The 25,507-nt window shown below is 43.7% G+C and overlaps 1 protein-coding gene across 1 annotated transcript in view; it reads left to right on the top strand.

The window, feature by feature from the left end:
• Positions 1–25,507, top strand: part of flnba (filamin B a) — a gene marked incomplete at its 5' end in the record, with an annotated part of 40,181 nt that overhangs the window by 6,587 nt on the left and 8,087 nt on the right. The window contains 32 exons of the mRNA XM_008408373.2: positions 315–452; positions 1,313–1,439; positions 2,028–2,164; positions 2,276–2,469; positions 2,913–3,026; positions 3,635–3,778; positions 8,079–8,202; positions 8,913–9,073; positions 9,155–9,245; positions 10,157–10,311; positions 10,435–10,552; positions 11,206–11,285; positions 11,381–11,566; positions 12,450–12,764; positions 13,283–13,376; positions 14,414–14,614; positions 14,695–14,868; positions 14,945–15,107; positions 15,573–15,733; positions 16,739–17,030; positions 17,540–17,693; positions 17,763–17,952; positions 18,810–19,057; positions 19,535–19,618; positions 20,691–20,796; positions 20,875–21,015; positions 21,576–21,704; positions 21,826–21,999; positions 22,230–22,388; positions 23,437–23,640; positions 23,720–23,872; positions 23,958–24,080. Of these exons, the coding sequence (XP_008406595.2) occupies positions 315–452; positions 1,313–1,439; positions 2,028–2,164; positions 2,276–2,469; positions 2,913–3,026; positions 3,635–3,778; positions 8,079–8,202; positions 8,913–9,073; positions 9,155–9,245; positions 10,157–10,311; positions 10,435–10,552; positions 11,206–11,285; positions 11,381–11,566; positions 12,450–12,764; positions 13,283–13,376; positions 14,414–14,614; positions 14,695–14,868; positions 14,945–15,107; positions 15,573–15,733; positions 16,739–17,030; positions 17,540–17,693; positions 17,763–17,952; positions 18,810–19,057; positions 19,535–19,618; positions 20,691–20,796; positions 20,875–21,015; positions 21,576–21,704; positions 21,826–21,999; positions 22,230–22,388; positions 23,437–23,640; positions 23,720–23,872; positions 23,958–24,080 (5,034 nt within the window). The remainder of the gene's footprint in view (positions 1–314; positions 453–1,312; positions 1,440–2,027; positions 2,165–2,275; positions 2,470–2,912; positions 3,027–3,634; positions 3,779–8,078; positions 8,203–8,912; positions 9,074–9,154; positions 9,246–10,156; positions 10,312–10,434; positions 10,553–11,205; positions 11,286–11,380; positions 11,567–12,449; positions 12,765–13,282; positions 13,377–14,413; positions 14,615–14,694; positions 14,869–14,944; positions 15,108–15,572; positions 15,734–16,738; positions 17,031–17,539; positions 17,694–17,762; positions 17,953–18,809; positions 19,058–19,534; positions 19,619–20,690; positions 20,797–20,874; positions 21,016–21,575; positions 21,705–21,825; positions 22,000–22,229; positions 22,389–23,436; positions 23,641–23,719; positions 23,873–23,957; positions 24,081–25,507) is intronic.

Below are 25,507 nucleotides of genomic sequence, written 5' to 3'. Positions count from 1 at the left end.
AGTCTCTGGTTTGCCGGCAACTCGCTCAGTCTCTGGTTTGCCGGCAACTCGCTCAGTCTCTGGTTTGCCGGCAACGGTTTTGCCACCATGCCTCATAATTCCTTAATACCAATTGGACACTTACTGTTGTGGATAAGAGGAAAGGTCACGCTGCCAGTTTGGTAGTATTTCAGATATTTAAAACGAACTAATCAGTAATTATCTATTGATCGATATGAAATGCTTATTTCATGATGTGTTTTCCGGCTATGTTGTTCAGCCCTAGTTTTGATCAACACACTGCTGCCAGTTTAAGTTTTCTGTCCGTCTGTCAGCCTGCATGCCAGGCGCCTGCAGGGCGACGGGTCGGGGTCTGCAGCCGGCGGGGATGAGGGTCAAGCAGGTTGGAGACTTCAAGGTGGACACCAGGAACGCCGGCAGTGGAGAGCTGAAGGTGCTCATCAAAGATCCCAGTGAGTAAATTTGCTCTTCCGTCAAAAGTCCGTCAGGTCTTCACTGCAGCTGCTTTCAGTTACTTTTTATTATTTTGTTCCAGGCAGACACTGTAATACATTTCATAAAAGATAAGATTGAGATGACTTGGTTGGCATTTGAAGAATGTTCTAGTTTTTTTTTCCCCAAATCATGCAGGAATAGTTTCATTGTATTCATGCTGTGAAATGTTGCCGTTATCTCTGCATCCACTCCAATGTGAGGTTTTTCTCCTAGTCTTCCTTCTTGTCTGCCTGTTTTTGTAAAGTGGGTCTGCAGTTTTCTGAACTTCCACAGCTGCTGCCAGATTTCTTGTTCTGAATGCTAAACGCTATTAAACGGCAGACATGAACAGACTGTTGATGTAGCAACTTACGCAACCAGCAGTAGCGAATAATCATCTGACTTCTTAATTAATCAGGTTTATAAAATCTAATTCCAACAAGCTAATTTAATTTCCTATCAGTTTTTATGATTTCTAAGCTTGTTGGATGAAAAGGCGACCAGAATGCTGCCCCAAGTGGCAGAAACTGGAAATTGAAACGTTTTAAAGAAAACTTTAATTTCATAGCATGTGTAGTTAAGCATACAGATATTTACCGTTTGCCTTTCAGGTAGCGTTTCAACATTTCTTGAGCTACTATATAAAATATTTAATAGTTGTACTTTATTAGAGATGGACCCAGTCAAAGTATCCGCCACATCTGTGAAGGCTCGCCATTCCACTGTTACTGTTTAAGAGTCTTCCTCTCTGCATTCAATCAATAAAATGTCCCATAAAAAAGAAATTGACGTTATTAGTTTTTGCTGTTTGTATGAATATGGCCGTTTCCCCTTGCAGAAGGCAACGAGGAGCCGGTGAAGCAGGTTCTCAGCCAGGACGGCGTTTTCTGCTACGAGTATTACCCGAGAAGTCCTGGAAAGTACACGGTCTCCATCACCTGGGGGGGTCAGCACATCCCCAAGAGGTGAGCAGCAAATCGAACATCAGCTCTGCAGGATTGCATCTGATTTGTTGATGCATTTTTTGTTTTCTGTGCACATATAAGCAGCACAGCGTCTCTGAGACAAACTGGAGGATTTAATTAATCAGAACTGAATGTTTGACAGACTAGAAAGTTTGAGGTTCTTGATATGTTCAACAGAGTGATTTATTTTAAAAGCAACTTTCTTTTTCTACTGAGTGAAAGGAAAACCAACCTATGTTATAAAGGCCACATTATGCAGGAGGAGGATGATGAGCATTCATTCCCCTGATGCAGATGGAATTTTATTTACGCATATAAATGTTTTTCTGCAGTGATTTAAGATGTTATGGAAGAGGTTAAAGGTCCACTGACACAAAGAATGTGGACTTTTCCCCCTCAGAATTTAACTTTTTTATTTTTCTCTCAAAATTGGGAGAGAATAATTACTTGTTTGTGGCCCTAATCTTCTTCCGTACGATATGAATAAATGGCTGATTAATTCTGCTTGGTGAGGAGAGAAGAGCAGAGCTGCAGCTTTTCTTCTTCTTTCATTCTGACTCGTCTCTTCCTCTTTTTTTCCCTCAACAGTCCGTTTGACGTGGCCGTCAGTCCGGAGGCCGGGCCTCAGCAGATCAGGGCCTGGGGTCCTGGGTTGAAGGGCGGCATTGTGGGTAAACCTGCAACCTTTGTGGTGGAGTCCATCGGCACCGACGTCGGAGTTCTTGGTAAGTTTGTTTCACTCCCCTGTAATTATCCACCTAATCATCAGCGTTTCTTGCTGCCAGATGTTATTTATTTTTTCATCCTCTCTGCTCTGATTTGCTGGGTGCTTCCAGGTTTCGCCATCGAAGGTCCGTCCCAGGCTAAAATCGAGTGCGAGGATAAAAACGACGGGTCGTGTGACGTTCGCTACTGGCCGACAGAAGCCGGGGAATACGCCGTCCATGTGACTTGCGACGAAGAGGACATCGAGCTCAGCCCCTTCATGGCCCACATCGTCCCCGACGACAACGCCAGCCACCCGGAGAAGGTCAGAGAGACGACGACGACGAGCAAAATGCACAGATTACTTACGACCAATGGGTTTAGATTTAGAATTAAACGGCTTCATAGGCCTTATTTCAGTGTTGTAGTTTGGCCTCCATCCAGTAGAGGGCGCAGCTGATCAGGGCCAGTTGATACAGAATCAAAGATGGCGGCGATATCCCAGAACGGGAAACTAAAGCGCTCCAAACGGAGCTCTGCAAGTGGTTCTGTGTTGAAATGTAAGCTTGATGAACTCCTAGAGACCCTCATGTCTCTTGATGCAAGAGAAACTCACCGCTTGTCAGTTAGTCGTGAGTCGATTAAGTTCATCAGCTTCAGTTTAACTCATTAGTCGATGGCCTGCATCCCAAGTAGAGAAGACTGGAGTATTTTCCCCATAGTTTGTAACGTTGGGGGAGATCTTGATCTTCTTTTCTCTGTTTTCAGGTCCGGGCTTACGGGCCGGGCCTGGAACCGACCGGCTGCCAGGTGGACCAGCTGGCCGAGTTCACGGTGGAGGCAGAAGACGCCGGGAAAGGGCCTCTGAAGATCACCGCTCAGGTGGGAGCCTCGAAACGCTCAAACTCTGATTCCTCTTGAAGCTGCGTTAGATCAAGTCAAATCTTTTTAAGATTTAAGACTTTTTAAGACTTAAAAAGACTTAAATCTTTTTAAGTCTTAGAAATATTTGACTTAAATCTTTAAGATTTAAGTCTTAAATATTTTAAGATTTAAGACTTAAAAGATTTCAGACTTGAAAAGTCTTAAATCTTTTTAAGATTTAAGACTTAAAAAGACTTGAATCATTTTAAGTCTTAAAAAGATTCAAGACTTAAATCTTAAATCTTTAAGATTTAAGTCTTAAAAGTCTTAAATATTTTAAGATTTAAGACTTGTTGGTTTTAAAGTGACAGGAACATCTCAATGCAGGCAGAACTGGGCAGGTTTTAATCTCAAGAATCATTTTGTCCAATAAAATGTAATGAACCCATCCTACACGGGTCAAGGAAGTAAAATGGGTCCGAACTGGAAGACATTATAGATGTCCAAAAGAACCAAACAGGATGGCTGATTTCTCTGACTAGTCACTGGTCTGGGATGAACTGCTGGATTTGTAAGGGCGTTAAACATGCATCATGTGATCGGCCTGTTGCTGTCTGTGTGTTCAGGACGCAGAGGGGCTTCCTGTGGAGGTGAAGGTGAGGAGCAAAGGGGAAGGTCTGTACCAGTGCTGCTACACGCCCGCCTCCTCTCTGAAGCACACCGTGTCCGTCAGCTGGGCCGGAGTCGGCGTCCCCAACAGCCCCTTCCGGGTAAGCAGCCAATCCCAGCAGCCCCTCCTTGCCGCAGGAAGTAGCGTAACGCTGCTCAGACGCAGCGAGCGGGTCGAGGCGCTAGAAACGGTCGAGTCAGAGCGACTTTTGATCACAAGTTCAGCTGGAGGCAGAAAAACCAGGAAACCTCTGATCATCATCACGACTTGCACTGAGCAGAGGTTCAGGTATTAGGAGGTAGATACCGAGCCGTGGAGGCGGTTCTGCAAACACCTGTAAGCTTTAAAGCAGGGGTCCCCAAACTTTTTCCTGTGAGGGCCACATAACTTTTCCCTTCTCTGGTGGGGGGCCGGAGTCGGTTTGTAACAGAAAATGTGTTGCACGTTTATCACCTGCGCTGCCGGAAATTGTTGACGGGGGGGATGGGGGGGGTTGCGCGTTTCTCGATTGATTTGTACCCAGAAAGCACATGGGCAAAAACCATTAGTGAAATGGTCACTGGGACTGACTAGTATATATTTCATTGAGGGAAAGTAACTTTAACATATGAATTCCTTATATGCTCACTGCTTGACTTATGTTAAATAACTTTTATGTTAAATAACATAAAAGTCAAGCAGTTCCCTAAAAGACCAACAGATGGCAGCAATGAGCCATGCAAAACAAAACACCCACTGTTTACAGGACACACTTCCTGCTAAAGAGCCCCCTGGTGGTCGAAAAAAATTCTGAATGCTCTCTGGTATTGTTCAGGGGGCCGGACCAAATGTGGAGGCGGGCAGGATCCGGCCCGCGGGCCGTAGTTTGGGGACCACTGCTTTAAATAAACCGATGTATGCACCAGGTACTTCCTCATGTTTACGCTGTAAAAACACAAAATCTTACTGAGCATTTCCATCTAGTTTCCAGTGCAAATGTCGTATAAATCTTGAAATGAGACAAAACTTAACTCGCATGTAGCTTCTAAGCTAAATGTTATTTTAAAGAGCAGCGTAATGTAAAATCTTTTTTTTTAGCTTTACATTATTTTAATGTTGTTCCCTCATCAAAAACATACCTGCCTTAATCTCCATGGCAACCGTTCAGCTGTGCAAAATGCCTGGTTGGACTTGGCCCCGCCTTTGAGACTAAGCTCCTCCCTCTCAGCTCCTTCAGACTAGCCAGCAGCAATTAGCAAACACCTGGTGGGGAGCTGCTGAGCTCGTTGTAGGAGCTGCTTCTTGGAGTAACGGCGGTAAAAACGTTGTTAAAGGGTTAATAGAGGAGCCATGTTTTGAAGAAGGTGGAGCTTCAGGGGTTTTTAAAGAGACGGAGACCCAATTTTAATCAAGAAGTAAAGTTTGTTTTAAGTCATGTTTGATATATACAGCATTTTTATGACAAAGTTAACATAGTTACTTGATTTCGTACCTGGAAAATATGTAAAACCGCCTCTTTAAATAGTGATAAAGAAGTATTAGTTCCTATGGCTGGTTATCGACATTATTAAAATCTCTCGTAAGAGAAATGATTTCGGTGGAAATTTTTACTTTTTAATCAATATTAAAGATTTTCCTTAAAGTTAATAAGTTAGGTTTGTCTTAATTCAATGAGGTTTCAGATATTTGCACTAAATTAGACCAAAAATACTTTGTGTTTTTGCAGTGCACGGTCTTTATACTCAGTTTGGTCTCAAAGTCGCCTTTGAACAAAACGAGACATAAAATGTTGTCTTTAGGTTTTAATTATCCAGTGAAATCCTTGAACCTCCTTCACCGTTTTTTAATTACAGTCTTAATTTATCCTGATTGGTTTTGCAGAAACCTGAATAAATGCAGGTGAGTCGGTTTCTGCGGGTTAAAGTGATTTATTTGTTTGGCAGGTGTTTTATTTTAATAGTATTTACTGAAGTTACTGACTGAACTATTCAGCTAAAACAAGTTTCTGAATTAAACATCTTGATTTTTGTCCAGATGTGTCGGCTGTCCTTTATGTTCAACTACTGATCAAAAAATATCTCGGAAGCTTTTATTTTTACACGCTGTGAATTTGTTTTGTCCTGTTAACTCGGCTGTACTGTCTGTTTGTCTCACTCTTCATGCACTGACCACACATGTCTGCACTGTAATCCCTATGAATGTAGTTTTATTGTTTTTAAGTGTAACTTTTTAAGTTTCACTCACCTGAACCTTTTGTGACTCGAATCTAATCACAGAAATTATTTTATTTTCAACCTGTGCTATTCTTCACAAAATAATCAAAATCAAAACACAAAATCAACAAATCCCTGCATTTTATGCGCTAATGAAGTTATAAATTTAATGCAAATTGTCCTTAAACGTTGAGTTTAGGTGATAACTCCCACCAATAGGTGGCAGTATCTCTTACTTCTACTTCACTTGATGTCGAGTTATAATCCGCAGTTGAGACAAAAGTCACGTTTACTCTGTTTTCCTTGAAAGTGAGGAAAATATTTTTGCACATTTTGCAATAAATTACTTTTTTAAAATGGTTTAATGAGGAAAATTTATTGCAAATATTTCTAAAAGTATCACCAAAAAATAAAAACCATGAAAACCTGGAAGGACTGAACAACATGTTGAAATGAACCAGTGAGAGTTTACATCTGGGAGTCGGAGCAGAGTGGAGGCTCTTCACACATAGAGGATCTTTGAGTTTTAAAATCACTTAAACCCTGAGCTGCTTTTGTTTTCATCGAGTGGGAAAACATTTGCGATGCAGCAGCTTGTCTGCGTTTTGAAACGCTCCTGAAATCTGTGGCCAAATCGCCAGAAGCACAGGAGCCGAAATTTCTGGTTTTTAAAACCTGAGAGGTTCAGATAAGTGGAGCTTTCACACCTTTTTTTTTTACTGTCGAATGAAAACCTTTTCCACTCAATTTGTCATTCTAAGATTGATGATGAATGGAAAATGAACGTAGATTTTCCATGTGTATTCAGTTCACGGTGTGTCCTTAAATCTGAGTGGAAAAGGTTTTCTTTGTGCAGTTAATGTTTACTAACCACTCCTCTGTGCACCAACATCATCAGTTCATCAGCTGTCCTCTTGCTCTGCGTCCTGGTTTCACCTGCAGCGTAATCTCACGAGAAACTGTAAATGCGCCGAGTGCTTGCACATCGTTCAGGAATTTCTGACGATGCCAACAGAAATCAGAAGTTGGCAAGAGACACTCGAATTATCTAAATGAGGAGGAGCAGAAGAAGAATCTGAGTAGTTATAGAAGTTTCTCTGTAATAAAAACCAACATTTGGATCAGGATTACGGATCCAAGCAGCTCCGAGTCCAGCGTCAAGGTCCAAACATTTCAAAAAGTTTAAAAGCTGCACGTTTCCTTTCCAACTGGTTTTATAACCCGGACTGGCCTGAAGGACGGCTGGTGAACTGAACGTTTAATAATAACTTAGATGCCGAATCGTTTAAAATTTCAGTTTTATTCATTTTTGTGTTTTTTGTTCCGACATGTTGATTCAGATCTTATTCACTCACTGTACTGAAATAATTTTACTTTAATCAGTAAATCAAATGAAAGTTAAATTGGTTTAAAAAATAAAGGTTAAATGTTTTACCGTCGTTTGGCTCTTTTGTTTTGTTTTTACCTGGTTATTATTCTCCATTAATTCATTTAAAGTATGAAATGCTGATTTAAATCATAATTACTGTGATTTAACTTGAGTTGTTAAGAATCTAAAGATGTAAAAAGGGGGAAAAAAAACATTTGTTTGAAGAGTTTTGAGAAAATCTGAATAAATCCTGTCACCTGAAAGAAAACAAGTTTTACTTTATGGAACCAGAATCTAATATATTTGGCTTTTTAATATTTATCTGCAGTTCTAATGTCTCTTTTCATCATATTTTATTTCACCAGCATCAATTTTTATTATATTGAGTATTAAAACACAAATTTTATCCTGAATATTTAAATGTTAAGGGTGTTTCAAAGAAATCATCAAATTAATGGGAATAAACCAGCAAAAAGCTGAAATATGAGCATTAAATTTAAACATAATTACAATTTTTTTAGTTGTAAAGTTTAAAAATTGACTAAAACTGATGCATTTATAGTCTGGTTGTGATTCTGGTTCTGTTGGGTCAGAAGCTTGAAGTTTAAATCTGCAGCTGTAGGTTAAAACTTTTCAAACTAAAAAATTATTGAATTCCTGATTGTAAAATTTTATTTCAGCATCAAAGTCCATCGGATGCATTTAAAAGTGCTTTTATTGTGAAGGGACAAGTTGTTTTGTATTCTGAGAACATTCCTCATGAATCCCTGTAAATGTTGCTTTAATTAAAGAGGTGTGTGTGTGTGTGTGTGTGTGTGCGCGTGTGTGTGTGTTTGCAGGTGAACGTGGGAAAAGGAAGTCACCCCAGCAAGGTGAAGGTGTTCGGTCCCGGAGTGGAGCGAAGCGGGCTTAAGGCCAACGAACCGACACACTTCACCGTGGATTGTTCAGGAGCCGGAGACGGTACGACACACACACACACACACACACACACACACACGCACAGACACACCTTCATGACCCTGAAACATGCCTGCAAGAAATTCACGCCCTGAGCAACACACACGTCGTCCTTCATCACCTGCTCACACTCCCTCATGTTCATCATTAACAGTCAACGATTAGGGGACAAAAACGTCCTGAAACACTTTAAAAATTAGTTTTTGGGGAAATTAAAACTCTTATTAGGAGCCAAGAAATGAAGCCGGGTTACAAATCTGCAGATATTTTCATTGTTTTTGAAGCTTTTTTTCCTCAACCTTTCCCCACATTTTCTCTGAACCAACAAGTTACGTAAACAAAACGATTACAATGTGACTCTCGAACAAGAACCCAGAGAAAACGGTCCGACTTCATCTATTCGGCTGTTTCATCAGCTGATCAGAGTCGGAGGCTGTTTTGGTTTTGGTCTCTGTTGTGTTGAGATAAACATAAACTCACCTGGAGAAAGTGAAAATCTCCCAGCTGCCATCGGTTTCTCTCTCGGTCGGCTCTTCATTCTTGGAATTTCTCGCTCTGTTTATTTATATTACTGGAAAACCTGCAGCATCCGGAGTGTTTCAGGTGTTGGTGAAACCGGCCGGCTCCCCCTAGAGGCAGAAACTGTCTCTACACCTGAAAGGGGCCCCCCTGGGTTTCGGGTTATGCAGCTGGTTTGTTCTGTTTGTGTTCAGGGGACGTCAGCGTGGGCATCAAGTGGGACTCCAGCACAGACGGTGACCAGGAGGCCGACGTGGACTTTGACATCATTCCCAACGCCAACGACACGTTCACCGTCAAATACGTCCCTCCTGCTGCGGGCAGGCTGACGGTGAAGGTCATGTTCACCGACAAGGTGCGAGCAAAGCTCCGAACGCCAAGCTAGCAGCTTCTTAAGGTTTGTGATGTAATTTATTTGCACTTGGATGATTTCCAGGAAGTCCCTCACAGTCCGTTCATGGTGAAAGTGGAGCCGTCTCACGATGCTTCGAAGGTTAAGGCCAAAGGTCCGGGACTCGCCCCGACCGGTGAGGAACCTCGCTCCGCTTCTGCAGAGGCTGGACGGTTTTAGCAGCTTCAGCAATGCACGATTATTTTAGCAATCAATTTATTCTGACGATTAATCGGCCGTTCTGACGATTAATCGGCCGTTCTGTGGCGATTAATCGGCCGTTCTGTGGCGATTAATCGATTTATTTTGACGATTAATCGGCTGTTCTGACGATTAATCGGCTGTTCTGACAGTCAGTTACAGAAATGTGTACATTTTTAAATCTGATTTCTTATATTTTTTTTACAATGTCAGAAATGCGTTAAAAATGCAAATAACAAATGATTCACATTCTTTTCTAAATAAGAAAATATTTTATTGCCTTAAATGCAGAAACATACAATTCCTTTAGTGAATTCTTGATAGTTTAGAGCAAAGGATAACATAAATACAGCTGATCGGTTTAATCTTGTAATTAAATGATCAATAACTGGATAGCAAAAGGTGCTAGTCAATGTTTTTTTTGTTTTTTTTACTTTGAAGCAAAAAGTAAAAACTGCCTCTATTGGTTTTCTGAGTGGAACTACAGTGAAAAATTACAAAAACATTTAATAAAATCACAATAATGGCGTCATACTACGAGAATTAAATTCCAATTTATCCTAATCTGTTCCGACTTCATTCCAGTATTTTTTGTTTTATTTATATTTATGACTTTATTCCCATAATATTTTATTAAAATGGCTTTAATACTCTGTTGTCCAGATCATATCTACAAATGTTTTTTTAACTGTGTTGTTATTTCAGCTAATTTCTGTTTCCTCCAGTTATCAATTAACTGATCACTAACTTAGTCGACCATTATTTAAAGACTAGATTAATCGGATCGTTACCTGTCGTATCTCTGCTGCTCGTCTTGAACCGTTTTCCGTCTCTCCACCTGTGCAGGTGTGGAGAGCGGTAAGCCGACCCATTTTACCGTGGTAACCAAAGGAGCTGGCAAAGCGCCGCTGGACGTCGCCTTCTCCTCGTCGGTGAAAGACTTCGACATCATCGACAACTACGACTACTCTCACACCGTCAAGTACACACCTGTGCAGCAGGTACGCCGGGCCGCACAGCATTGATGCTCTTTGGATTCTTACTGGAAACTTTTACTAGCAGAAACGAACTCGGTCTGCAGTGAGACAGCGGCGTGTTTGAGCTCATGCTCTGGGTGTCTGCAGGGGGAGATGACCATCGTGGTGACCTTTGGCGGTGACCCCATTTCCAGCAGCCCCTTCACGGTCGGCGTCGCCGCTCCGCTGGACCTCAGCAAAGTCTCCGTGGACAACCTGGACGGAAGTGAGACGTTTTTTTTACTGGAGGCTGTGAGGCGTTCAGGGACCGTCCGACACTCTGAGCTATCAGGAGTTTCATCTGATAGTTTTAGCTTCTGCAGCGAGTGATTGCTAAAGATATTGATTAATCTGGTGAAAAATTTAACATTTTATTGCCTAAAATGCAACAACATAATGACCTTTAGTGAATGTTTGATCATTTAACACAGGAAGCGTCTGCAGAACAAAATGAGTTCAGCGCTTTCTGCCCGGCTTGACGTCGATACCTCTGTAGGGCTGATCTGTTTTATTTTTCTGATCAGTAACTGGATTCCTAAACAAATAAAGAAAATAGGATTTTTTTTTTTTTCAACAGAATAAAAATTTAATGTAAAAAATTGGATTTTATTTATTTTTACAAAATTTGAACCAGGTGAAGCTATGAAACTTGAGTTCTGGGTAGAATATATTACTGATTGTGTTATTGTTTCAACATCGACTTTTTTCCAGTCTGTATACTGATTGATTGCTAATTATTTCAGTAATTGATTCATCGCGATTAATCGCTTCATCCCTTCTTTATATTTTCTGAAATGTTATTATTTTGCGTCAGTAAAACGAGTGGGTCATGTTTCTGAGCGTGTAGCTGAACCCGTCTGCTTCCTGAACGCATTGCAGGGGTGGAGGTGAACGAGGAGCAGCAGTTCCTGGTGGACACCCAGGGCGCCGGAGGCCAGGGTCAGCTGGAGGTGGAAGTGGTCGGTACCAACGCTGCAGTTTAAGCTTTTATAGCTCTTTAACTCGATGCTGATGATGACGACGAAGCCCTTTCCGCTCCTGCTGTTGTTTCCAGCTGAGTCCGAGCCAGAGAGCGGTGCCTTGTAAAGTGGAGCCCCAGCCGGGGAGGGCAGCCGTCAGCTTGGTCCGCTACACCCCGACAGAGGAGGGCGTCTACGCCGTCAACGTGTCCTACGACGGGCACCCCGTCCCGGGAAGCCCCTTCCCTGTGGAGGCCCAGCTGCCTCCAGACCCCAGCAAGGTGAGCGCCAAGCAGGAAACCTGACAACTATTCTGTCTGGTCTGAACCATAAAGAAACCATCTGCTAACAGCAGAGCTAATATTTAGCCGTTTTGCTAGCTTTGAAAACGTTTAGCGCACTTGGCACTAAATCGCTAAGCGCTAATTTACCTGGCTTTTTTGCGTCTGTTAAAGTTTCTGTGTTGATGTTTTGGTATTTAGACATTTATATTAACGCTTTTATTTTGAAGCCACTTTGTGCAGCACTTCTGTTTCCTCTCTTCACTTTTGCTTTTTCCAATAACTTTATTTAAAGCAAGAAACCAACAGGAATAAAATAAAACGGAGTGAGAAATAAACATAAATATCTGCGGAACATGTGGATGAGATCAAGATCAGCTTGGTGCCGATGGGGTTTAGTTTTTAAAAGCAGATTAAATTTAAATTGAAGTTAGCGCGTTAGCATTAGCTTCTACTATATACAGTGTTGGTGTAGCTATTTAGTGTTAGCACAGCTAACATTTATTAGTGCTATAAGGTTAAAGTAACTTTTTAATTATTTGGAGAGGTGGGTCATAACTAGTTACATTTACTCGAGTAGCGTTTAGGAGTGCTTTTACTGCCCATTACCTAATGCAAGTTTTATTTTTATGTAAAGGTTGATATTGAGAAATGTTGATTTAAGCGTTTCTGAATATTTGTAGTCATTTTTAATGTTTAATTTGCACATAACTTTATATTTAGTAATAGTTTATTGAATGCAGTGTAATATAAAAATACACAAATAAACTAAATTTAAATCAAAAGCAGAAAATTGGAACTTTAAAATGTTGAATCAGATTTTATGATCAGTTTCGCAGCACTAGATTCGCCTCCTCAAACCGTCGGTCTGTTGTGGTTCCAGGTGAAGGCGTTCGGTCCCGGGCTGAAGGGAGGTTTGGTCGGCGACCCGGCCGAGTTCACCATCGACACGAAGGGGGCCGGAACCGGCGGTCTGGGCCTGACGGTGGAGGGTCCGACCGAGGCGAAGATCGAGTGTTCGGACAACGGCGACGGCACCTGCTCCGTCTCCTACCTGCCCACCGAGCCCGGAGACTACCTGGTCAACATCCTGTTTGAAAACGTCCACATCCCCGGCTCGCCCTTCAGAGCCGACATCCAGATGCCCTTTGACCCCTCCAAGGTGGTCGCCTCGGGGTCGGGGCTGAAGAAGGCGAAGGTGAGACTTTTCTGCTGCGTTTATTGTTCAGCCATCTGGAGTTCAAGTTTTAGTCCAAACTAAAGATGCATTGATCCGATATGAATATCTATATTGATCCCAATATTGAGAAGTTATGGATCGGTTATCGATGACGGTGTTCCTGATCCATGAGGGCAGATCTGTTCAGTCTAACTCTACGCTTTATGCTCAGCGACGCCATGCTTCATTATTTATTATTGGAAATTCCTAATCATTTTTTTTGTAGTTTATTTTGTACATGTAGTTTTATTTTATATTAGCATTTATTCTCCTAATTGCACTGACTGAACAAATTAAACTTGTTTTTACATGTTTCGTGAAGCTGTTGGTGTATTTAATGGTGCAGATTTATAAATTTGTAATTTAATACATTTAAAAAAAGAAACATTTTAAGCCAATCAGCTGCTTTCCTGTATCGGGTTATCGGTATTGTTTCATACCAAATCTCTCACATCGGTATCGGAAGTGAAGACGTAATCTGGGCCTGGCGTTCGCAGGTTGGAGAGATCAGCGTTCTGAACGTGGACTGCTCTCGGGCCGGGCCGGGTCAGCTCAGCCTGGACGCGGCGCCGGAGTCTGGACCGGGCTCAGGTAAGACCGGCTCGTGAAACGGCCACCCGGGTCAAAGTGTGTTCAGCGAAGAAGCAGCGAGGCTTCTGGGTAAAAGTTCTCATCAGATATTAATACAGCGGATTTAAATTGAGGGAAAGGCTGAAATGTCCTGCAGAGAAAAAACAACTTTATTGTAATTCAGCTGCACATTTAAAACACAGAAATTGAGCAAAATAATTAATAAATAAATAAATAAATAAATAAATAAATAAATAAATAATGATGCATAATATAAAAATTTGATGGAACTTAAATTTATTAGATTAAATCAGTCATCTGGCTGATTCGTCCCACAAAGCAAGCTGTATAACTTTTTATACTTGGACATAATTATTTACGTTTATCACTCAACGCTGGAAAATGTGCAAGATTCTCATGTGAAGAAGTGAAACTAGTTTATTTTATTTTATATATAAAGTAGCATTTGAGGCATCACATTATCCAAACTAATCCATTTGTGTTAAAGTTAATTAAATCAGTAGTTCAAACTCATTTCTGTCTGAGAAAGTGTTTAAATTTTAATTTGATCACGTTTCAACAAGCCTTCATAGTTTGAGATTTCTGTAAAAGATGAACAGAACGTCCAGTTGAAAGCGTTTTTATTTATTTTATTTATAAAAGTGTGCCATAAATTTATATTCGGGCTCCTTTATGTAGCCAAACATCTGCAACATTTGAAAACCAAAGAGACGATTCGCCTTCAGGCCGTAAAAATAAAACTTTATAGAGTAGAAAAGCTACATAACCTTTTGTTAAAATACAGATTTAATATTTTTAATGTCTAGAATGTGAAATTGGTGGTAATTTAAAAAAAACACCATTTTATTTCATGCATGTAGCGAAAGAGGAAAAATGCATAAAAATCTGTGCTAAGATCTGAACATTGATATTCTCGTCCAGTTTTTGGAGCTCAAACTGATTTAAAGCAGGATGGGTGAAACGTTTCGGCGTGAGGACGAAGGAATCGTCCTAAATATGGCGTTTTGTCCTTGAAAGACATTTTTTCTGTATTCCAGGCATGAAAGCAAAGACGGAGGTGGTGGACAACCAGGACGGGACGTACACGGTGACCTACGTGCCCCTGACCTCCGGCATGTACACCCTGATGCTGAAGTACGGAGGTAAATCCGTGCCAGGCTTCCCGGCCAAGGTCATGGTGGATCCTGCGGTCGACACCTCCAAGGTCAAAGTGTTTGGGCCCGGCGTCGAGGGCCAAGGTGTGCGGCTGGAACCGATTCGTTTGGGGGGGAAAAAGTCACTAAAATTCAAGTGTAACGACTTTAAATTTCCTCTGCAGCCGTTTTCAGAGAAGCCACCACGGATTTCACAGTGGACGCCCGACCTTTGACCCGGCGAGGAGGAGAGCATGTGAAGGCCGAGGTCAAGAATCCGTCCGGCGCTCTGACGGAGTGTGTGGTCACCGACCAGGCCGACGGGACCTACAGCGTCGAGTACACGCCCTTCGAGAACGGTACCGCTGCGGGGCGAGGCTCGACCCGTTCACCTGCTGGACTGCTGGTTCTGAAGCGCCTGGTTTGTTTTCCCAGGCGTCCACAGCGTCAGCGTCCTGTACGACGACACGCCGGTTCCCAAGAGTCCGTTCAGAGTCTCTGTGACGGAGGGCTGCGACCCCAGCAGGGTGGTGGCGACCGGGCCGGGTCTGCAGCAGGGACTGACGGACCAGAACAACACCTTCAACATCATCACCAGGTGCTGCGCAGCGTCACCGGTTACAAAGCAGAATTACGTCTTCATCAGAAAAATCAGCTTTTCTCTTTACTGAAGTTTTTATCTTCGTCGTAGAGCTGACCTCTGACCTTTTAAAGTTCCATAAACAGAAGCTGTAAAACAAGATGGCCGCCCTCTGTGTGCTGACATCACTGTTAAAATACAAATTTTCCAAAAAATTAAATCTGCAACAACCAAAAAAATGTATTAAATATTAAACAAATATTATTATAAAGTAGATCATGAGAATCCTTTGAACACTGATGGTTTAAAGCAGAAATAATTATTTTTAAATAAAAAAAAAACAGATTTTTGAATCAAATTGTGGCTCCAGAAATCAGAATCGAGTCGTGAGATTGTAAAACTTTCCCATCTCTATTGTAAACCATAAGATGGCGTCTTTGCTCGACCTGTTCTCCACCGTCATGGCGTCGTTTCTCCTCACAGGGGCGCAGGAATCGGCGGCCTGGGCATCACCGTGGAGGGTCCGTCCGAGTCCAAGATGTCGTGCAAAGACAACAAAGATGGCAGCTGCAGCGTGGAGTACGTTCCGCTCACGCCGGGCCTCTACGACGTCAACATCACCTACGGAGGCGAGCACATCCCAGGTGAGGCTGACGCCGGCTCAGCGTTAGCAGATGTTCTCGTTAAAATCCGGATTTCAGATGATTTTCTTTACTTTGTGGGGATTATGATGATTATGACGAGACGAAGAGGAATTAAACACTCGCTCCCATCTGCGTTCGCCTTGAACGTAAACAAACTTTGATGGCTCGGGCCTCATTTCCGCCTCATGTTCTGAGGTTGTCGGATTGTTTTTGTCTCGTTAAACTCGTGCCCAGCGATCGACTTTAATGCTTCAAAGATGTGGCCGAGAGGTTTTTGGCTCCGACGGGAAAGACGCGGCTCGGTTTTACTGACTTCGTGTGGCGTGTTTAACACCTTTAATGAGCCGCCGCTGCCGCCGCCGGTTCGTGGTTCTGATGTTTGCTCTGCCGGCTGGAGGTGTCACGACGTCTGAACACATCTGCAGCACATGAGCAGGACGTAAAACGAGGATTTGTTGGAGATTTTTAAACTGATTTTGTTTTGAACATCCATTAAAATACCAAAATCTTATATAAGAGGGGAAAAAAATCACAAAAAAAATTTAGTTTTTTCTTCCTGTTCAACAATAAATTAATCCTTCAATATGTTTAACAAGGAAGGGCATCACTGTAGAGCCAAAATTAAAAAAAGATTTTGCAGATTTGCCATATTGTAAGAACAGGATTTGTCTTTTTTTTCCTTTTAACTCTTCCCGTTTTTACCAAAGTTTAAAGCAGTAATTTGGTTCTGTTTGCCATGAAATGTTGGTTTTTAAAAGATAAATACTTTGTAACATTTTCTATTGTCAGAAGATTTTAATCAAGCAGCTGCCCTGGACCAGAAACGGCCCCTGAACCGCATTTTGGACACCGCTGCACTCCTTTCAGTGTTTACAAATAATCTGTCTTTCACCATATTTTGACCAAAGTGATATTTTTTAAAAATATGGGAAAAGATACTTTTTTAAAGTTCCTACCTGTATTGTGCATTTAAAACCCTCATTAGTTCATATTTTCATTTTGCAGGAAGTCCGTTTAAGGTCCCGGTGAAAGCCGTGGTCGACTCCAGCAAAGTCAAGGTGTCGGGTCCAGGTGTGGCGTCGGGAGTCAGGGCAAATATCCCACAATCCTTCAGTGTGGACTGCAGGAAGGCCGGCGAGGCGCCGCTGGCGGTGGCCGTCACGGGTCCGAAGGGGCTGGCGGAGCCGGTGGAGGTGACGGACAACGGCGACGGGACCCACGGCGTGTCGTATACGCCGACCGTGGAGGGACCGTACTCCATCTCCGTCAAATACGCAGACGAGGACGTTCCACGCAGGTACACACACACACACACACTGGGAGTATTAAACGCTTCACATCATCACCATGTTTAATTTGTTTAACTTCCAATTTCATCTGAATGACTGATTTTATTGAATTAAACCACTTAATTTAAGACTTTCTGAAATAAACATCTGGCTTTGCAGTTTCTTCTACATTTAAAGGAAAAGTATGAAAAATATCTTCATATTCAAAGCAAAATAACTAGATTATTATTACAAGATTATTAAGCTATTGCTATTAATTATATTGTCATATGCTACTGCTATTATGTTACTTGAAAATCGCAATAACCTCTGGGACAATTTATCACCAAGAAAAATTTACCAAGACAAGAGAGTCTTGATTCAAATTAATCCAAGACAGTCGGTTCAGTTGGCGACCAAAGGAAACGATCGCAGAGGGTTTTCAAAATAAAGCTTCTGTAATCCGAAATGAGGCATTTTTACCGAGATTCTCTGGTTGAATTCAACTCATACCTGTTGTTTCATCTGATCCCTTCAGTCCCTTCAAGTTCAGAGTTCTGCCGACCCATGACGCCAGTAAAGTGCGTGCCAGCGGCCCCGGGCTGACCAGCGGCGTCCCCGCCAGCTTCCCGGTCCAGTTCAACATCGACGCCAGAGACGCCGGCCAGGGCCAGCTGAGCGTGCTCATCACGGTGAGTAACCCGCTCGCGTTCACACGGTAACCAGAAAGGGCTGCGTCTCAATGCGTTTGTCCGCCGCAGGACCAGGATGGGAAACCCAAGCAGCCCAGTATCCATGACAACAATGACGGTACCTACACGGTGTCCTACGTCCCCGACCGGACCGGGCGCTACACCATCGTCATAAAGTACGGCGGCGACGACATCCCGGCGTCGCCCTACAGAGTCCGCGCCACGGCGACTGGAGACGCCAGCAAATGCACGGTGACGGGTAAAAACGGGCGAAGTTCTTCAAACTTAACGGAATTGCTGTCAAACTTTGTGCAGCACAAATTCATGGTTGTGCTTCTATAAGATTTATGAGGTTCTCCACATTAAAGCTGCAGTCTAAATTTATGTAAAAAATATTTTTTTATGTGTTGAAACTGTTGTGACAGTCGGTATGTTATGGAAAAATCAACCTCCTTCTGCCAGCGCCACCTAGAAACAACCAATCAGAGCCTGGAGGCGGGTCTTAGCGCTCCAGGCTCCGATGCCAATCAGCAGATTCTGCTGTGTATGCTAAGCTAGTTAGCATAGCCATCAATGACGGCGGAAAAACTTCAGCAGCGAGTACATCAGACTGATCGACTGCGCTAAGACCCGCCTCCTGCCTCTGATTGGCTGACTTTGTTGCATGTCTTAAGACGCCAAATGCAGCTCAGGGAGGAGATGGAGGAAATGTTTTCACAGATCATCCGTCTCATAATAAACTGTCATGACAGTTTTAACAAACGTAAACGTTACATTCTGCAGCCTTAACCAAATCAAATTGATGTAAGTTAACTGTGCAGCTGAAATATTTGTAGCAGTTGCTGGACACCAAATTTGCTTAAGTTTTGTAAATGTGGGAAGTTTCCGGAGGTCAGAGGTCAACTTCCCCCCCCCTTCACATTTACAAAATTGAACACATTTGTTGACGATCAACTCTGCTACATTTGTGCAGCAAATAGTTTTTTTCTTAGCAATCAGGGAGTGATTGTGACAAACTTCTGGAAATGTTTATTCATGTCTTTAAAATGAAAAATGTCAGAATAAGGGAGGGGTGGGGGGTCCGGCTTCGTTCAACCAACGGTTCCGTCTCCCCAGGACCGGGCGTGGGCCCGACCGTGGCCATCGGCGAGGAGCTGGGCCTGGTGGTGAACGCCAAGGCGGCCGGGAAGGGCAAGGTGAGCTGCGTGGTGGTCCAACCCGACGGCAGCGAGGTGGAGGCCGAGGTTATGGAGAACGAAGACGGCACCTTTGACATCTACTACACCACGCCGGCCCCGGGGAACTACGCCATCTACGTCCGCTTCGGAGGGGAAAACATCCCGCGCAGCCCGTTCAGAGTCATGGTGAGGGGCCGTCGCCAACTTACGTCAACGCAAAGAGTATTTGCTTTCATAAAAATGGCAGCATGAGGCTGAAGATGCCGAGTTTTAGTTTTGTTTTATTTTGGTTTTTATCTTCCGATTTCCACAGGAAACGTATAGAAACCAGTTAAAGGGGCAGTACCATGTAAAGCCATCATTGCTTTGATTCTTTCATTCATGTTTAAGAAATTATTTAATCTCAGTGGCAACCATTCAGCTGTGCAAAACGTCTGGGTGGGCGTAGCCCCGCCTCCACAGTGGCTGGGCCTCCCACCTAAAATCACAATAAAATCCACTGAAGTTTGTGGTTTAAATAACTTTTTGGAGGAAATTAATACTTAATGAGGAACTCTGTAATTCTTGGTAACTTTACTCATTATTTTATTTTTTATTTTTTACGGACTATTCAGCTTTTTTTTTTCTTGAATTAGAAATAATCCGTTTTATCGTGTCCCTCAGGCTACTGATGAAGTTCCCATCAGCCAACAGCAGATGGCGCAACAGAGACAGGCCGGTCCCCCTAGCGCTGGCTTCCAGCCATGGGTACCACAATACTCACCAGTACACGCACACACACACACACACGCACACACACACACACACACACACACACACACACAGCGATTTTCCAGGTTTTTGTAATGGATTACCATCTTTTTCTTTTTTCTGCAGATTATCTGTCCAGAGCCAATAAAATATGCACAGTTCATGCTAATTAAATTTAAATTTCATAAAAATTGACCTGATTTTAATAATCTGGTCATTTGTTCAGGTTTTTTTTTCTGGATAAATTATGGATATAACTCTGGGTAGAAGCTAAATTTGATTCAAAGATGGAATACAACAACATAAATGGTGTAAGGGCAAATCTTTTTTTAATTTAGTTAAAAATGAACATGTCACATGTCAACACAAAAGTTCTTGATGAAAAGGAGCAGTTTGAAGAACAGAAATCTTATTTATCCATAAAGATAAATTTTTAAACCAAAACAGACGATGTGTATATATAAAATAATAAAGTAAAACATCATCTTTGACTCAGTTTACTTAAAAATTATGTTTTTGAATATTTTCAACATAAATACTCCATAAACTGAGTTGGTTAAATAAAAATGTACAAAATGTTGATGTTTAAATTAGCATTAAAAAAACTGTAGATCTGTACAGATATGAGCAGGGATGTAAACACACACACACACACACACACACACACTCCTTTCTGTTGCAGGTGAGCAGCTGCAGGTTCAACACCAGCCTCTCTCTCTCTCTTCGTTTTAAACTTCTCTCACTCGGCTGCTTCTCCTCTATGACATCATCGCTTCCCTTTCTCCTCTCAGCCAATCGGATTGCGGCACACTGCTAACATCATGCAGGTTTCTGGGCGGCTCTGCGGACGGTGCTTTCTCTCATTTAGGGGGTTAAAGTTTCCATTCTTCATCGCTGGCTGCGTCATAACGGTCACCACTCGTCTTCCTCCTAACCGCTTCACTGCTCTACACTTCCCATGATGCCCCTGTGTGGGCGGGGCTTGGATGCAGCAGCAGCAGCATGTTTGCAGTGCAGTCCAGTGAGTCTGTTTCCAGCTTTAATCCCTCTCCACCTGTGTGTCGTCCAGGTGACGTCACAGAACTATCAGCCAATCAGCAGCAGCGTGAACGGCAGCGGCTTCAGGCCGTTTGACATGATCATCCCGTTCGCCTTCAGGCCGGAAGAAATCACCGGTAAACTCCGTCACTGATGAGAGGAGCAGAGGGAACAGAGAGCGGAAATGATGCCTTCACTGTCGTTTCCCTCTGCAGGTGAGGTGCTGATGCCTTCAGGTAAGTCTGCGCAGCCGCTGATCGCAGACAATGGAAACGGGACGGTGATAGTCCAGTACGCCCCGACTGAGACCGGCCTGCATGAGATGCACATCAAGTACAACGGCACACACATCCCAGGTTGGTACCGACGTAGAGCTGCTTTTAGAAATCTGTCCGGTACAGGGAGCGATTTAATCAATTAGAAATACTGTTAGATTAATATTACTGTTTAAAGTAAGAAGCTTTCACTTTAATCTGGTGGCATCACATCAGGTAGAGATGCAACGATCCAATATTAATACCTGTATCGGTACCAATATTGAAAACCCGTATAGGTCGGGTATCTGTGATGACGTGCCTGATCCATAAGGGCGGATCTATTCAGTCTAATTCTATGCTTTGTGCTCTGATAATGTATTTTACATTACATTTAAAATGAACCAAAAACAGTTTTATTTAGTAAAATTACCAGATTTTAAAATATCGGCCCAGCGTATAACCTTTCATGTTTAATTGGTGAGATGTGTTGAGTTTGGAGACACCTGCTGTCCAGAGAAGGAACTGCAGCTGGTTCCAGGATAAAATGATTCAGAACCGATTGAAGTGGCTAACGTCATTTAAAACATAAACTGTGACTTGGCTCTCCTTCTGTTATAAATATGTTATAAATCGGTTGAACCACGTTGTGTTGGTTGCAGAGTCTCCGCTCCAGTTCTACGTGAACCACAGCAGCAGCCCCAACGTTACGGCCTTCGGCCCTGGACTGAGCTACGGCGTCGCCAACAAGGTGGCAACCTTCACCGTCTGCACAGACGACGCCTCTGAAGGTACGCTGCAGGAGAGGAGCAGGTCCAGCATAGAAATGTTTCAAAATGTCTCATTACTCACTTAATTTCTTACATTTCAGGTGTTTAGCTGTTAGCTGTATCTAAACGTCTCTCTCTCCAGGCGGTCTGGACCTGGCTATCGAGGGTCCGTCCAAAGCGGAGATCAGCTGCGTGGACAATAAAAACGGGACGTGCACCGTCAGCTACCTTCCCACGCTGCCTGGAGATTACAACATCCTGGTCAAATACAACGAAGATCACATCGAAGGCAGCCCGTTTACCGCCAGGATCACGGGTCAGAACCCACATCGACACACACAGAGCCTTAAACAGGACAGCAACGATCAGACACGCAGTAACAAAACTGAACGGTCTTTTGTTCAGTTACACACAGTGCAGCCTGAGGCATCGTCCATATTAAACAGCCCACCAGATTAGTTCTGTTTGGGTTTTGTTAGAGGCTCCATCAGGCTGGAGTTTAATGGATAAAGCTTTTGTTCATCTTCCTGTCGTCGTGTTTCCCAGAGGACAACCAGCGCCGCTCTCAGGTCAAACTGGGCTCTGCAGCAGATTTCTTCCTGGACATCAATGAGACGGACCTCAGCGTGTTGACCGCCAGCATCAGAGCGCCGTCAGGACGGGACGAGCCCTGCCTGCTGAAGAGGATGACCAACAACCACATTGGTAACACACACACACACACACACACACATATTTGCTTCGTAGTCTGCTTTCCGTTGACGCGTTGCATTGTGACGTCACGTGCAAAACATCCCACTCCATCTCCCAACGATGACTGGCATCGGTTTTAGCTGTTAGCTTATCGATATAAATCACTAAATCCTAAATAGACGCTTGATGTATAATAGAAAGAGGGACACGGTGCTTTGCTACTAATAGTCAACACTAAGATAACAAGGTCAGGAAGACCCTTTAATCGAGAAGAAAAAATAGCGAGAGATTGATAATCATGTCTTTTATGCTGGCTTGACTTTGACAACCGTAAGATGTAGATGTGCTGTAGAACGGGTGGTTAAATTAGCTAGTCTGTTAGCCGCTACTGTGGCAGCTAGTCTGTTAGCCGCTACTGTGGCAGCTAGTCTGTTAGCCGCTACTGTGGCAGCTAGTCTGTTAGTTGCCACCAGTGGCAGCTAGTCTGTTAGTTGCCACCAGTGGCAGCTGGTCTGTTAGGTGCCACCAGTGGCAGCTGGTCTGTTAGGTGCCACCGTGGCAGCTGGTCTGTTAGGTGCCACAGTGGCAGCTGGTCTGTTAGCTAATCTGTTAATTACCACTGTACCACAATCTATTGGCTACGATAGCGGTAGCTAATCTACCACAGCAATCACTTATTGATAATCACAAAATAGTGATCATCAATAAGTGATAAATATTACGCTTTCAAGCCTGATAGCGTAATATTGTAATGGATTGAATGTTCTCTTTGTGTGGGAAATGCTTGAGTGTTTTTTGGTGTTGAATCCTGATACGTTCGTCGTCTCAGTTGCTATGGTAACGGCTGTGTGTGTACCGTAGGCGACACAGAGCGAGAAAAGAATGCTACAAATGTTTGAGTTATTATTTAACAGGCTTTCTGCATTATTTTCCCCTTTCCTGTGGCGCTCTGAGTCAGTCATGCCTACATCTCCGGGTTTCATTTTGTCAGTACAGGAATCGTTTTGCCCTCCAGCATTGATAACGTACAGCTGACCGACTCCCTCCGTTTCCCTCGCAGGCATCTCCTTCATCCCCAGGGAGGTGGGCGAACACCAGGTCAGCATCCTGAAAAACGGCCGGCACGTCCCCAACAGCCCCATCACCATCAATGTGGTCCAGTCCGAGATCGGAGACGCCGGACGGGTCAAAGCCCACGGCGACGGCCTCGTTCAGGCCTCCACCTTCACCAACGCCAGCTTTGTGGTCGACACGCGGGAGGCAGGTCAGTCCGGCGCCCTGACCTCTGGCGACCCAAACCACGTGGCGTTGCACCTCAACCTTTGTTCTCTGCGTTTGGACAGGTTACGGCGGCCTGGCTCTGGCCATTGAAGGTCCCAGTAAGGTGGACATCCAGACGAAGGACGTGGAGGACGGGACCTGTGAGGTCTCCTACTGTCCCACCGAACCCGGAAACTACATCGTCTCCATCCGGTTCGCAGAGGAACACGTTCCAGGCAAGATCAGCTAGAGATGGGGTTTTCTGATCCAGAGTTCCCGCTGAAGCCTGGAGGCTTGATGAAACTTTGCTCTCATTCACAGGAAGTCCGTTCACGGTGAGGGTGACCGGCGAAGGCCGCATCCGGGAGAGCATCACCTGCCGACAGAAGGCGGCGTCGGTCGCCAGCGTCGGCAGCATGTGTGACCTCAACCTGAAGATACCCGGTAAAAACACACTTTGACCATCCAGTTTGACCCACCCTCTGTTGGTGCCGCCCTGGGCGACTGCCATAAAGAGTTTGTAGAGCTTTCAGCCCTCTTTGACTTTTTGCTTTTTATAAGAAGCATGATGAGTTGCTTCTGAGAGTTTGTTCTTCTTGTCTACTTCATGTTGTCAGGCAGGTTCTGTTTTTGTGTTTTGCATTTACTTCATTCACACCAGGCCTGTTTAGTTCGCTTTAATCCGAATCCAGTCGGACTTGAAAAGTCCGGTTTGCTCTGTGAGGTGTGAATGCTAATCAAACTCTGGTCCGTTTACAAACCTCGATCTCGGTTCGGTTGAAGTGAACTCTGGTGCGATTCGAATGCATACTTAAACACCAAGCGGATCGGAGACCACTCCAAAATCAGGAAGTGGACTTCACCGCAGGGCATTCTGGGTAAATACACCCAAAACCAACGCGCTAGAATAAAGCTAGAAATCCTTCAGTTGCTTAAATCTCACTCTACTGTTTTTGTTTACATTTTGTGAAGAAGGAAGTTGTGTTCATCGTTGTCTTGAGTGAGACAAAATGTGTTTTTGTGTCATTTCCTTCTGTTTTTGGTGCAGCGCCCCCACAGGTGAGGAGGGGAACCGTTTTCTTAAAGTATTTGGTTTGAATCAGTCAAATTGAGCCTACTGGACCATCAGGTTTGAAAACAACCCAACTGTGACTAAGTTAGCTTAAATTAAAAGGGAATCTTAAGAAGGGAAATGGCTTTTCGCCGATCACTGAGTTCACATCAGAGCCGCTCAGCCTGGTTTTCTGCTCTTCTCTCAACTTGATCAGTCTCATTTTCTATGTTTGCTCTTTTCTGATTCTACTTTTCTTATTTCTTCTAACTTAATTTTCCCCGTCTTCATCATCTCTCATCTTCCTCAGCTTCTCTTCATTTCCTCTTCCTCTCCTCCCTGCTCTCCTCCCTGCTCTCCTCTCCCTCCACCTGTGTGTCTCCTCCATCTCTCCTCTCCAGCTACTTGGTTCCTCCTGGTTTTATCTCAGCAGCTCCTCTCTCGCCCCTCTTTCCGCTCTCACTGCTCCCTCTGGTGGTGTGGAAGACCCGGCGGTTGGGCCGCCCGGCCCTCTGCTGCTGCCCGGGGTCAGAGCCCCTCCCTGGGCAGAGTGCGCCTCATTTCCGGCCTCTCTGGTCTGGTGCTGGCGGGAGCGGCGCCGGGTGTTTGGGTTGTGGATGCGCCCGGTCCAGCCGGGACGGAGGGTGCGTTGTTAAACACGGATGCATGAAATGCTTCATTCTGAGTCGCAGCTGATGGTGATCAGGAGGTTTTTAACTTTTCACCACGAAAACGAATTTTGTTGCAAGTTATTGCGATAAACAATATTATTGTTGGGAACATTTTCATGTAATATAATGATAATGGGATGATAATAATA

The sequence above is a fragment of the Poecilia reticulata genome, linkage group LG5 (genome assembly GCF_000633615.1).
Source record: "Poecilia reticulata strain Guanapo linkage group LG5, Guppy_female_1.0+MT, whole genome shotgun sequence".
Taxonomy (NCBI): domain Eukaryota; kingdom Metazoa; phylum Chordata; class Actinopteri; order Cyprinodontiformes; family Poeciliidae; genus Poecilia; species Poecilia reticulata.
Note: the sequence above shows the minus strand (reverse complement) of the source record. Positions and strands in the feature narration are given on the sequence as shown.